Raw genomic sequence first — 12,692 nt, 5'->3', positions numbered from 1 at the left:
TTTGCTGTGGCAGCCCAGTGGTGCGTACGCTCCTGAGGAGATACTGCTGTTTGAAGTGAAAGAGGCAAGGAATTTTATTAATATTCATATTCTGGCACTTGGACATATGGGAAATACAGTCTCCGTATTCCTCTTCAACCCACAGACAGACGTGCTCTGGAACACCCTTCTAGCCTTTAGCTATTTCTAGCCAGGAAGAGCTCTTCCTATATATATACATATATATACCACACATAGTGATGCCAAATATTTAATTCCTTTTCATTGCAGGGAAATGTGTCAGGATTCTGCTAATAGTCTGAGTCCTTTACCGTGGGAACGTGTTCCTGTCTCCCCAAATCAGGCTCAAAATACAGTCATTTTTAAGACAGACTGAGTTTGCAGCGAGCAAGGAGGTCACATTTCAGCTTATCTGCAAGACTGCAGTGCAAACTGAAATTGCTGCAAGGAAAAAGACTAAGGCACAAGGGAAAAGAGGCTGCTGCAGTATCGAAGCCGTGGATCTAACATTCCTATCGAGTCTTTTCGGTCCAGATTGCACTCCTGAGGTGCCAGTGATCCCTGTGAAGGATTTTGCATGCAACTCACATCTCCAGCAAGTTGCAAGGAATATTTGAAGTCCCAGTGGGCTGGCAGACAGTCAACACCTGTGGATTTTGTAATGACTCTTACTGCACAAAAGTCAATACAAGAAGCACCACTGTTGATTCCAAGTTATCGGGAAAAAATACCACACTTTTGATGTTGTTTTTTTTTTTAAAGTTAAGTCTCCAAAAATAAAGCACAGGAGTTTTCTATAAAGCCTTAAGATCTATAAAGACTTGTAAAACAGGACTTTGCAAAAGGTCCTCCCAATGATCTAAGAATATCCCACAATTAAATGAAACCAACAGAAACTCTGCCAATTTGTAAGCTGCAACCTAAAATACTGCATTTGTTTTCCTACAACAGGAAATGGGGGAAGGGAGAGACAGCAAGGGAAGCCGTTTTTTTCCAGGCTGCAAGTCTAGCTTGAAAGAAACTATCGAGTAAATAACACATTATGGGGTTTAAATGACCAAAGCTGTTCCAAACTGCTGAGGAGTAGTACAGGCTCAGTCATCCTTACCTCACCGCTTTAAAATAGATTCCATTCTCCCGAATTTCCACTTTTTATAAAAGTTTGAAAAGGCTCTCACTGGCAGTAATGTATATTTAAAAACAAACAAACAAAGATGTATTTCAGAGCCCTGAGCATTAGTTACTGAACTTAAAAACTGAAAACCAGATGGCAACCCAGGGACGTGAGAAGCAGAAGAGATCACACTGCTGTGACAAACACCACTGCCATCACCTACATTCTTACCTTGCCCCATCTGCAGAAAGAACAGTGCAAGTTTAAGGCACCGTTGTGATACAAGCAGCAGCTTGTTAACCCAGCCACTCGATGTAGCCAAGTCCTACAAGATGGCTTTCCACATTTCAAGCTCCTTCACCGAATCTGGTGCTGTAAGCACTACCAACAGCTCCAGCAGACATTAGTTAGATGAAAACAAGCAGTCTTGCTGCAGTGCAATCACTAGGCAGGGGATGGATTTCTCCAGTGAGATCTGGCAGCCTGGCAGCTGGCTGGCCAGCCACAGCATGGTTATTGGATACTACAAATCATCCCAGGATAATCCCAAAATTAGACAATGCCTTGTAAGCGTGGGGAGCAGCCCTCAGCAGCTGCTGCATAAATCAGACATCTGATTTTTATTTTTCCCCCTAGCTTCTCAAGGAAGACTTATGTGATTGCTTTGTTTGCCAGAATCCATCCCTGCCTCTAATTTTTGTGCCTATTGATCAATTCTTACCGTGACAAAGACAGAGATTGCAAAAATCCCCGCATTTCCTAGAGGCTTTGTGAAATAGGTGGCAGGATAGAAGCTTACTGCTGCCTGTGCCAAAGGGATAATTATAGCATAATTTGCCCTTCTCCTTCTCTAGACAGGAGAGATCACACATTCTTCAGTAGAGGGGAAAAAATATTTCCAACATGGTAACGAGTTCTTATCAAACCCTCAGACAGACAGCTGTAGGAAAATAGACATCCCTGATCATTGTGCTACTTGCTTAGAGATAATCTTTATAGGATGAAATCTGTTTATTTCACTATGTTGTCGCTGTAAATGAATGCCACCTATTTCTCAGTATTTGAAAATGTGTCATGTCATATGAAAATACCATACTGCTTCTGGAAGAGTTCCATGCACAGATGTCCCCTTCACCAAGAATTGCATTTCTACCCTTCCAAATAGCTCCCACTTAATTCAATCCTGGGCTAATTTGATCCTTCATTTAACATGATCACAGGACTAAAAGGAAACACACGGGTCATCAAGTCCAGTCTCCAGCAGGCATCACATCATATAATCCCTTCCACATGAGACTAACAACCAGCAAGCCCAGCATACTAGAATCCCACAGCATTTAGTTTTACTACTCTCAGTAATTGGTAAATGGGACCATGACATACACTGGAAGGGTGTATCTTTGAGGCCAGGATAATCTCATGCGTTTGTACAAAGTTCTAATCATCTTTATCAAAATTCAGTAGACTTATTCAGTTAACATCACCATGTGATTGTGAATTTCATCACAAATTATGAAAATTTCAATCAATGACACTGAAAAAGACAGATGACTGGTAGTAAAGTAGCTACAGTTATGTACTGTACTGGTCACACACTGCTACTCTGGGCATAAGACCCTCTCACATTGTTAAGAAAGCTGAGAGATTTACCACCTTAAGAGTGAGCACAAGTTCATCCCTGTGTCAAGTCAGCAGAATTCAGCAGACTGTTTCTTTAGTTCTACAGATCCTTCCTTTTCTGAGCTGTTGAGGAACTTCTTCTAAGCCAACCACTGTAACAAAGTCACCTCCTCATCTCCTCAGTCCCTAGAAAGATGCCCCAAGAATGTTCATTTCCCTTTCCAACCCGCTGGAAGTGCAGATTAACTCACCATCGTAGTAAAACTTGACATTTTCAGGCAGTGGTTCATATGGTGGAGCAAATACAGGACCTTTATGCTCTAGGAACTTCCATTTAATTCCTTCAGGGTAGCGTTCTTCTTCCCACCTTCAAAATAAAAATATGCAGCAATATACTTCAGTTTCTACTTTTTGCTTTGCTACTACGTGGGTGTAAGAGTATGCTACAGGAGATCATAAAGTAATGACTGCTTCCCCAGACACTGACCAAACACAGACATTTACACTTTTTAAAAAGACAAAAACAAACCAACAAACAAGCACAGGGACATCCACAAATAACACCTTTGGTCACAGGTATCTGATGGTCAGTCCTCACCTCCCATTTGCTGCTCTTTTTACAAAAGCACACAGATGAAAAAGCTTAGGACTCAAGAAAATGAAGAATTCAGTCCTGTAAAGCAGTGAGGATCATGCCAAATTAGAGTCAGCTGTGATCTAACATTAAGTCCAGAATGCCTGCTCAGCAAAGCCAAACAATTGTGGTATATTATGCAGCTGCTTTCAGATGTGGGCAAGTGTCCCATTAAGGGCAGAGATAAAGAAACAGATGTTCATTTACAACCTAAATGAGAGCAAACCTGCTCTGACAAGAAAGAATAAAACCTGCTTTGTCTTTTTAAATTCATTCCAATTCTTTAGGTATGAGAAAGTGTTCTTGAAGAAAAGCAGAGCAGCAAAGAAGATAAGAAGCTTGCCTTAGAGCACCTCTATAAAAATGTTTTGTAAATGATGCATTAGGCAACACAACACAGCAAGGCAGGCGCCGCCAATCCCAGGTTCCAGCTGAACAAACTCACAGAGCCAGCAATTCATCTACAGAGTCACACCAGGCCTGCTTCCTCCCCCAGCTCCCAGTACCATTGCCCAAGCCACTGATTCCACACTCCCTCCCCTTTACACTTCTTTCTTGATTACGAGGACATTACTGTTACATACCCCCGGCACAGGACTCCCTGCTGAGACAGGCTATTTTACCTTAGTGATTCATCAACTGGAAGACCATTAATCTGTCACAGTATTCAGTCTTTGAATTGCACAGACAACTCTGTTGAGCAGCCAACGACAATAAAATACGCTTAAGCTTTCCTCTTGTGTCAGCCCTATGGAGTAGTTTCCTTCTCAGCACACGTATCTCCGGAAAAGTGATGCATAATTAAATACTTCATTCCTGAAGAGATATCATGGCCACTGCACAGAAGATGGGCATTGTCCAGAGAAAAGAGCTTCTGCTAGAAAACACTCAAAAATGCTCCAGTGGTGCCTGTAAGCCAATAGTTTAGGAAGAACAGCAATTGCATGGGACAGCACTTTACTACAATTAGATAGGTGCCATCTTCAACTGAAGCACCAGACCTGAATTTTTCTTTTGAGAAGCACAGTGACATCTTTAACAGCAAAGCACGCAAGCCCAGCTGTCAGTACACAACCTGCAGGTCACATTTCAGTGGAGATAAGAAACTGGTATTGACGTTCGGTCCAGATCCCAAATATTTACAGTCCTAATGATTGTTTTTAAAATTAATTAGAAATTGGAAATCTAAAGATTTTGTCAGAGATAGAGCTAGGCTCTTCTACCCAGAAGCTCTTTCCAGTAAAATGTATTTGAACCATCAGTTTCTCCTCCTAACCAGGGAAACGTTCTCTCCAACAGTACTTTTATTCTGCTAAGAAGTTAATCATGTGCAGTGACTGCTACTTTATAGAACAGGTTTGTCATTCCTGAACATTCTGTTCTACCTATTCCTGTTTTCTTTTTAAGGATGCACGTGCAATAAGTACTAGAAAGGTAATTGTTCAAATAGATAGTTGAAGCACACTGTATCTGTTGGGAGGGCTACAAGGAAACATGAGATCCATATGGTGGTTTCCAAGCGCACAGCTACCATAAAGTTTGCTGCCAAAAAACCACAACTCTGAAGCTTACTTCCACCTTCCTAAACCTCATACATAAGCACCAAGACAAAAGATTAAAAAACCAGCAACTCCACCATCACAGAACACCAACTCACAGCCAAACTGCAGAAGCAGCTCCTGGTCCCATAGCAACATCTGAGAAATGCCTCAGCAGGAGCAGGGAGAGTGGCATTTACGAGGAATGTCACTTTCCTAATGTCAGCAGAAACTGAATTGGTCACCCAGGTTCCAAAATCAGGTCTCATCCAAAATCCAAAGATTGCAAAGGTGGCTCAGGAAGATAGTTGAGGGTTTTTTACTTGGAATGCAAATAGAGAAGATTCTTATGAAAAACATAATATACCTCAGGGATATGTTATTTCACAGTAATTAATTTATTGTAACACAAGGTGGAGGAATGCTTATAAGGTATAATCCTAGATCATATTCTTCACACTGACAAGGGTGTGAAAACTATCTCTGAAAAAGATCTCCACATGTGATGCACAATGCTAGTGCCTTGGGAATGTCTGGCACCAAGCATCCACGTGAGTGAGGATGGAAATGCTTAAGGCAGAATGCATTTCAGGAACCAGCCAAAAAAAGAGATCAGATTTTCAGAAAACTAACTCATATGGAACATAAGATGTCCTTAAGAGACACAATCGAAGTGCAGATGAAACCCTGTCCAGCAAAGCCATGCTATACAAAGCTGCAGATGGATGACAGGAACCATCAGCAGAAGAACACAGTTACCTACTGCCAGATTTTGTAAAACATGCTTTCAAAGGCAATTTTCCCTTCAGCAGCAAGCACAAATTGCAGAGCTTAATGCAGCTACCTGGGATTGTGCTGCTGAGGCAGACGAGGGGAGAGGTGTATGGCTTTCCAGTAAAGATTTGCTGTTGAAGGATACAGACTACAGTAAAAGGGAGCTGTGGTTAACAGTATAGCAAAGTTAGACAGAACCAGCAAGGACAGCTGAGACAAAGCCAAAAACACAAAGATCACAATGCTTAAAGAGAATTTCTGCGGCTTCCTATTCGTTCAAGTCCCTGCAGTTTGTTCATGTCAAAGCACATTATAAAGAGGCTGTCAGAGGAGCCAAGGAAAAGTGAATGACTCAAAAGAAAAAAGAGAAGTCAGGACAGCTATTGGAAAAGGCCTGAAAACCGAATTTCTGGGAGAGAACACAGGTATGAAAAATACCCAAGTGATGATGTTCCATTTGAAGAAGCTGTGGAAATCAAAGAAATATGTGTAAAGACTATAAACACTGCAGAAGGCTTTTTTTTTTTCTTTCTCTAAGGTGGATCAATAACTGTGACAATAAAAGGGTATAAAAGACTGAGCCTGAAAGGATTTGAGACTGCAAGATGCTCCCTGACATTACAGATCTACCAGAAAAATAAGAAAACAGCCATGTGATCTGAGAAAAGAAAATACTCATGGAAACATCTTCCCAAAGAGGTCATAAAAACGCATTACAGGAGACTGACTACAGGAGAGCAGAAAACACATATGCTTTTCAAAACCACATATGCATTAAACTGAGGGAAGTTATAAGGTCCAAACTTCAAAACACACAGTATTATCTCCTCAAATCTAGCCATAACAATAGGTTACATTACTGCAAATAGTTCAAATAATCCAGCAAGTTTCTTACACAGAACAGTACCAACACAACACAGGCCTGTCTTGCACACGAAGCACGAAGTTCAGATCTACTTTAAAAAGCCTCTAAAATTTTAAGCGTCTTCAATAATGCAATTTTAGTTACCCAATGATTTCTTACTTCAGGACCGTAAGCAAGAAAGTGCTTTCCATTTAAAACTTATTTTCTAAACAGCCCAAGCTTCACCACTCACTTGAGCAGCCTTCACTCTCGTGCCTGAGGCAAAAGCAGTTTGGAGGGGTGCACAGCTGACAACCAACTAGAAGAGCGAAGTGGGCACTCGCTCACATTGCACCCTTTATGTAACACAGAACACCTACTGGAATACAGCTGCATATACCAATACAACCACACATCTTTATATATTCCTGCTGGTACCTCAAGCTCACAAGCTTTCACATTGCTTTGAAGGGTGTAAGTAAGGGCCAGGTTCTAAGCACTAGAATACCAGCAGTGAGTTTTTATGGGTAGTCTCTACATTCTACAGAGGAAAATATTTCTCATCATTGGTATAGGAAAAAAGGGATTTTCACTTCTATTTCAGAGGATGAACATATTGAATGAGAAGTTCATTTAGAGTTTACAGGAAAGTAAGCCAATTATTCAGAACAAATCCTCATGAATCAACCAAAAAAAAAGGCAGATGTGCTTACTCAGTCAGCATGGGAGGTAACAGTGATAGTGCAGGTGCCAAGGGTAGCCTACATCATCAATATATAGTTACCATTTCCATTTCTGCTCCTCTTCTTTTTTAGGCTTCTTTCTTTTGTCTGCTTCAGGGCTTTTCTTATCTTTGTTCTTAGCTTTCTTTGCTTTGCTGTCCTGTAAAACATTAAAACAAGCTACTGCATTCCATCCCTCTTATCCTCCAGGAAAAGGTGTTTTAAAACTAAACAACTATCTTTTGGCATGCACTAGTTTGACCACAAACAGCTGAGTTACTAAAGCCTAAATACAGAACAGGATGATGGAAATGCACATTTAAGTTAAACTCTGCTGACAGTCACACTTCAAAGTTTTAAACCAAATTATTTACCTTACAAGTGGAACATATTAAGCTCACACAACAGCCACTTATTCTGCCTCACCTGACAAGCAGTAAGTTTGGGCCACAGTAACATGATTGCTCAATTACAGGAACAGCCTCCTCGCTGTGCACTAGCTATATCTACTCTGGCAAATGCTACAGAGTAAAATTACATCACTATGAGGTGACTTCTGGGAATGTATGGTATATGTTCTCTACAAAGACACTTTCATTAAACTAGAGAATTAATCAAGTTTCCAGGAGCTGTCTGCAACATGCGCTTCACAAAGGTGCCTTTGCTAGACATAGCAGCTAGTTCTCAAGTCTCCAATTATGGCTAACCTCAACACCACCTCCCTTTCCAAATTTACACCCTCGGTTTCATCTAAAAGCCTTAAATGTCTTTCCAGCGACTAATCTAAGTTTCATCTTCTCTGTTTCTGAACAGTCCTACATTACCTGTGCAGTTACGAGGTGTTGTCAGTAAGGCTCTTCTACTCTCTACAGACTATTCTACTTAGCAGAAAGATTGAACTGTAAGGAACACACTATGAATTCTGGAGACATCCCCTCCATCCCTTATTTTAAATATAGGAGACAAAGTTCCTCTGACTTTATACATCGTGGCTCAGACAAGTTAACCTGCACTCCAAGTCTGGATCTGCTACATGCAGCTTTGTCCCAGGACTGATCCTTGCCTCTTTCCCTTTGAACTCAATTCCTCTTGCTCTATACAATTCAATATTGAATTATCAGTCTTGCTTTTCCTGCTAGGAACAAACTTATCTTTCACATTACCTCTTCTTCTTCTTGTTTCCTTTTCTTTGCTTTCTTTACGTCTTCTGTTTTGATTTTCTTGGGTTTGTAGTCAGCGCTATAAGAACAAAGACTAGCTGATGAAAACCATCCATTTTCCAGTATAAAAATATAAACTCATACAGGTGCAAAATTTATGTGTTCAAAGTTGATAGTATTACTGGCATGTTTAATCTCTGAATAATATCATTTTGCACTCTGTTCTCAGAAGGCTGAATAAGGTTTATCCAGCAGAAAAGCCTACAAAAAATCTAAAATCCATAGGCTATACCTGCAAATAGTAGCCCAGAAGAACCTTCAGACTGCTGAAACAAAAATTTTACTTGATGAAGAATCAATTAAAGAGTATTAGCAGTCACCCAGTGATTGCATGGGATAGAATAAAACAACAAAAGCTCACCCAACCCTGCCGTCCCTCTTGTAATCATCATCTGCCTCCAAGGCCCACTTTTTGCATCCCCTACTTAGTTTGAACAACAGCAAAACTGACTGCTGGCAAATTCGTAATCTTTCCATTGCAGGCATGAAATGGGAGGTCACAAAAACTTACCAGAAGGCAGCAAATGATTACACAAAAGAAAAGATGTCACACCCATGTCTCTTGGACACTGAGAAATACCACACTGGAACAGAATGCCACTGTGGGTAAACTCTTCCAAGCCTTTAAGTCTAGGCCACTAACAAGATCACACTATTTGAAAAGCTGGACGTGCATAGATGGTGACAGATCACAGCATGATGTAACTGGGCTTTTATTTTACTGGGCAGGCTACTACATATCAGGCAAACATCATATGAGTTTTCTTTTGACTTAGAGAAAAATCCACAGCGTAATCCACAACATATTTAGACACTTTTAAAAGGGAATCATGCCATGCAGTGCGTGTGAACCTCTCCCCTACGCTGAACAGGCTGACTGCATTTTCTTCCTCTTGTGTAGTCATTTGCCCACCCAACAGAAATCACTGCTTATCCACTTAGGTAGCATTAATACCACACTTACTCAGACTTATGTTTTACAGTCTTCATTGGTCTCTTCTATTTTTTTTTTCTTTCCCCCCCATTTACTAACACTGCAGCTCTGCACAATCAGATAATGATATTTTTTCCACGGATAACACAAATGCTATCCTTACCCTGTTCAGAAAACTTCTAACAGCATAAGGAATTTGGTCTCAGATCTCCAGTCCCCCAATACAGGCTGAATATCTCATATCCTAATTGCTCCCTTGGTGTTCTCTTTTTAGAGCCACACGTAAGCATTCAGGTCCCCAGTACCCACGCCACTTACTCATCGTCTTCTCGAGGCCTCTTCAGCGGTTTGGAGTCCTCTTTAGGAGAAGCATAAAACCCGTCATCATCTGGTTCATCTTTAATACGTGGTGGACTACAAAAAGAAACAAATAAAGGTGGTTCTAAACTTCAAAGTGCACGTTTCTTCGTTTAAGAAATGATCAGATGCAGAACAGACATGTCTTCTAGTTTGGGAATGGGTCCTCTTCCTCAGATCCCAAAGACCCAAAGTTCTCTGAACTTCTGCAGACAGCACAAGCAGGAAGTCTTTTAGAATTGACATATTTATAAGCAACACCAAGATCAATTATTTACAAACAGCTTAGATTTCACTGTTTCTTTGAGACTTACAGTAAAAACAACTGCAGCTTCCAGCACTTTTAAAACAAAACTGAAATCATGTATGTGTGTAGTCAAATAGGAACATTATATAACTTCAGTTCAATATCCTTATTAAGTCTGGTAAAAGACTGTCAAACAAGCAGAGATCTGAAAGCCATATAACTGAATGTTTTGTGAACTAAATATTGATGCATATGGAAAAGAAGAGAAGGAAACAAAGATCTGGCAAACTTAAACTGATTAGTCTCTCTTCACTATCCAAACTGTGGGAAGCAAACAACCCTGTCCCTCTCAAACCACAAATACTAAATTAAGCTCGGTGCTTTCAGACATAATATTCCCCTGAACACTAGTAGCAAAGGAAAAATAGAGTATGAGTGGGTACAGAGACCATCTCTTTAAACAAACTCATTACTTCTAGATTTCACAGAAGCATTTCACTTATCTTCAAAAATAAAAAGACATCACAAAGAGTCCAAAATTACATTTGGAAGCACTTAGCACTATTTCATTCAGGTACAAAAAGTTATAGCGCTGTCTTGGGCTTTCCTATTCATATTCAATCAAAGTTCTATATACCAAATTGACTCAGTTTCCAAGTCAACACGCAGACTCTGCAATTGGGTACAGTGGGAGAAAAAAAGCAGCATTCTGCTTTGTAGATCGCAGCCAGCAAGAGACATTCTGGAGTCTTATTTTAGCTGATAATGTGTCCGTGAAGCAGAACAAGACAGTTTGCTCTTTCACAGCTGTAAAGCCACTGCAGTGCAGGAAGATGCAGCTCAAACAAAACAGGTATGTGCTGCTGTAAGAAGCCATTTCTGTGGCACTGCTAAGACATGAGTCTGCAGCATACACAGTTGCAAAACATCTAATAGAAAAAGAGGTATTTGTCCCATTTAATTACTCTTCCTTCCAGGCAGAAACCTCGTACTACTGTTTATTAGGCTGTTAGGAATTTTATCTCACCTATTTTAACACTGAAACATTTCCCAACATTTTGTAATAGCGGGAAATGAAGTGTGATCATATTAAAAGAAGTATGACCAAGCTGAACCTTGACTTGCATTGTTCCCAAGACTGTAATATTGCTTCTCCAACCAAGTCTCAAAGAATCAAAACCATCTGAACTTGTAAATGAATGTTTCAGCAGGAGGTTGATGGCTCTTCACCAGATTTTGGCCTCAAAGAAGGCACAACTGCAATGATTACTCCAGGTTTCTTTTATAAACACAGAAGACACTCTCAGACCAAAAGAGGACCCAGTTACTTTAACATGAGAACATCCAACATCTCCGGAGGGACTAGAACATGCACACAATTCTGCTAAATAGCTGGGGCTGGAAAGCATCTCTTACGCCATGAAGGTCATTGCTTTCTATTTCCAGAGCATTCCCAAAAGGACCTGGAGAGGGCGCCTCTCTCCTGTGCCAAGCACAGCCACAGAGCTTGCATTTTTAAACAGGAGTATGGAAATAAAACAGACAAGGGCACATGCAAAATGTGGAACGAACCACTACCAGGCCCTGACTAAACAGGTTCCTTCTCCCATTCCTTCTACATCATGGTGAGACTAAGGATTTTTCTTTAACTGGGCTCATGGAACTGGACATATGATTGAAAACTATCTTAAAAGCAGATGCGGATACATCTATCACACCATGGACATCTCCAACGTCAATGGACCAGAGGTACCACCTTGAAAGTAACCAATGGCTGGATTTACACAAGTGGCAGATCTTAGCTGGTCAAACATTAAAACAAATTACTATTTTTCTATCAGTTACTTCATGATTTTAAAAATAAGACTATTAAGTAATGAGTAGCACAATACTTCATTTAGTTCATATATACTGAAGTTCATTTCTAATTAGTGGCAGGAATTTAGTAGGACGTCCAGACTTTGAAGGCGGTTCTCATTTTACATAGGCATCATTCTTACCCTGTCTTACAGAAAGACAGACCTTCACAAGGCCATCTCCAAAAGACAGCTTGCAAGGTTAAGGTATCAATTTTACAATTACAGCAGAGGTTCTTTCAACTCCAGCTAATATTTTTTTCCATCATTTAATCTGTCCTCAGCACAATTTAACTACTTGATACTTGGATACACCCAACACGTGCAAGCAGATACCAGGTGTTCAACAGCTCCATCACAAGTCAATGAATGGATCAATTACCAATTTCTTTAGTTGAGATGTATATATATCATCGGAAGATGTCAAATGCATTCATTTTTTTCCCCCAAGACCAAGTGAGAAGAATCAAAATTCTGAGCAATAAGAAGTCAAAATGCTACTTTTTCCAGATCATAGGCCTTATTTCTTACCTGGAGAAACCATTTTCCTTTTCCTTCTTTATTTTTATATCACCAGAAGATAATTTAATCTGAAAAACATGAAAAGTAGGAGCTGATCAGTACTGCCCTGAGCAACTTGTTCTTCCAACACAAGCAGAGCATTTAACTTACTGAGGCAACCAAAGGGCACTGTGACTAGCACCTTTATCACCTGCAGACCTGAGAGCTACATGACATACCAAGAAAGGCAACAATTTTTGCCAGGCACTAGCCAAGTCATTTTTCTGACCCTCAGCTATTCACTGAAGGAACTGCAGTGTATAATTCATGC

General features: G+C 40.3%; 1 protein-coding gene across 2 annotated transcripts in view; it reads right to left on the bottom strand.

The window, feature by feature from the left end:
• The window catches only part of TOP1 (DNA topoisomerase I), a 62,350-nt gene that overhangs the window by 12,126 nt on the left and 37,532 nt on the right, over nt 1–12,692 (bottom strand). The window contains exons 5-9 of one of the 2 annotated variants that reach the window (NM_205110.2): nt 12,392–12,450; nt 9,719–9,814; nt 8,410–8,485; nt 7,309–7,406; nt 2,986–3,101 (exon numbers count right to left, since the gene is read on the bottom strand). In NM_205110.2, coding sequence (NP_990441.1) covers nt 2,986–3,101; nt 7,309–7,406; nt 8,410–8,485; nt 9,719–9,814; nt 12,392–12,450 — 445 coding nt within the window. Of the gene's footprint in view, nt 1–2,985; nt 3,102–7,308; nt 7,407–8,409; nt 8,486–8,827; nt 9,815–12,391; nt 12,451–12,692 lie in introns of those variants that run through there. The other variant, XM_046902798.1, reaches the window with a different exon arrangement.

Source organism: Gallus gallus, chromosome 20 (assembly GCF_016699485.2).
Source record: "Gallus gallus isolate bGalGal1 chromosome 20, bGalGal1.mat.broiler.GRCg7b, whole genome shotgun sequence".
NCBI classification, from domain to species: domain Eukaryota; kingdom Metazoa; phylum Chordata; class Aves; order Galliformes; family Phasianidae; genus Gallus; species Gallus gallus.
Note: the sequence above shows the minus strand (reverse complement) of the source record. Positions and strands in the feature narration are given on the sequence as shown.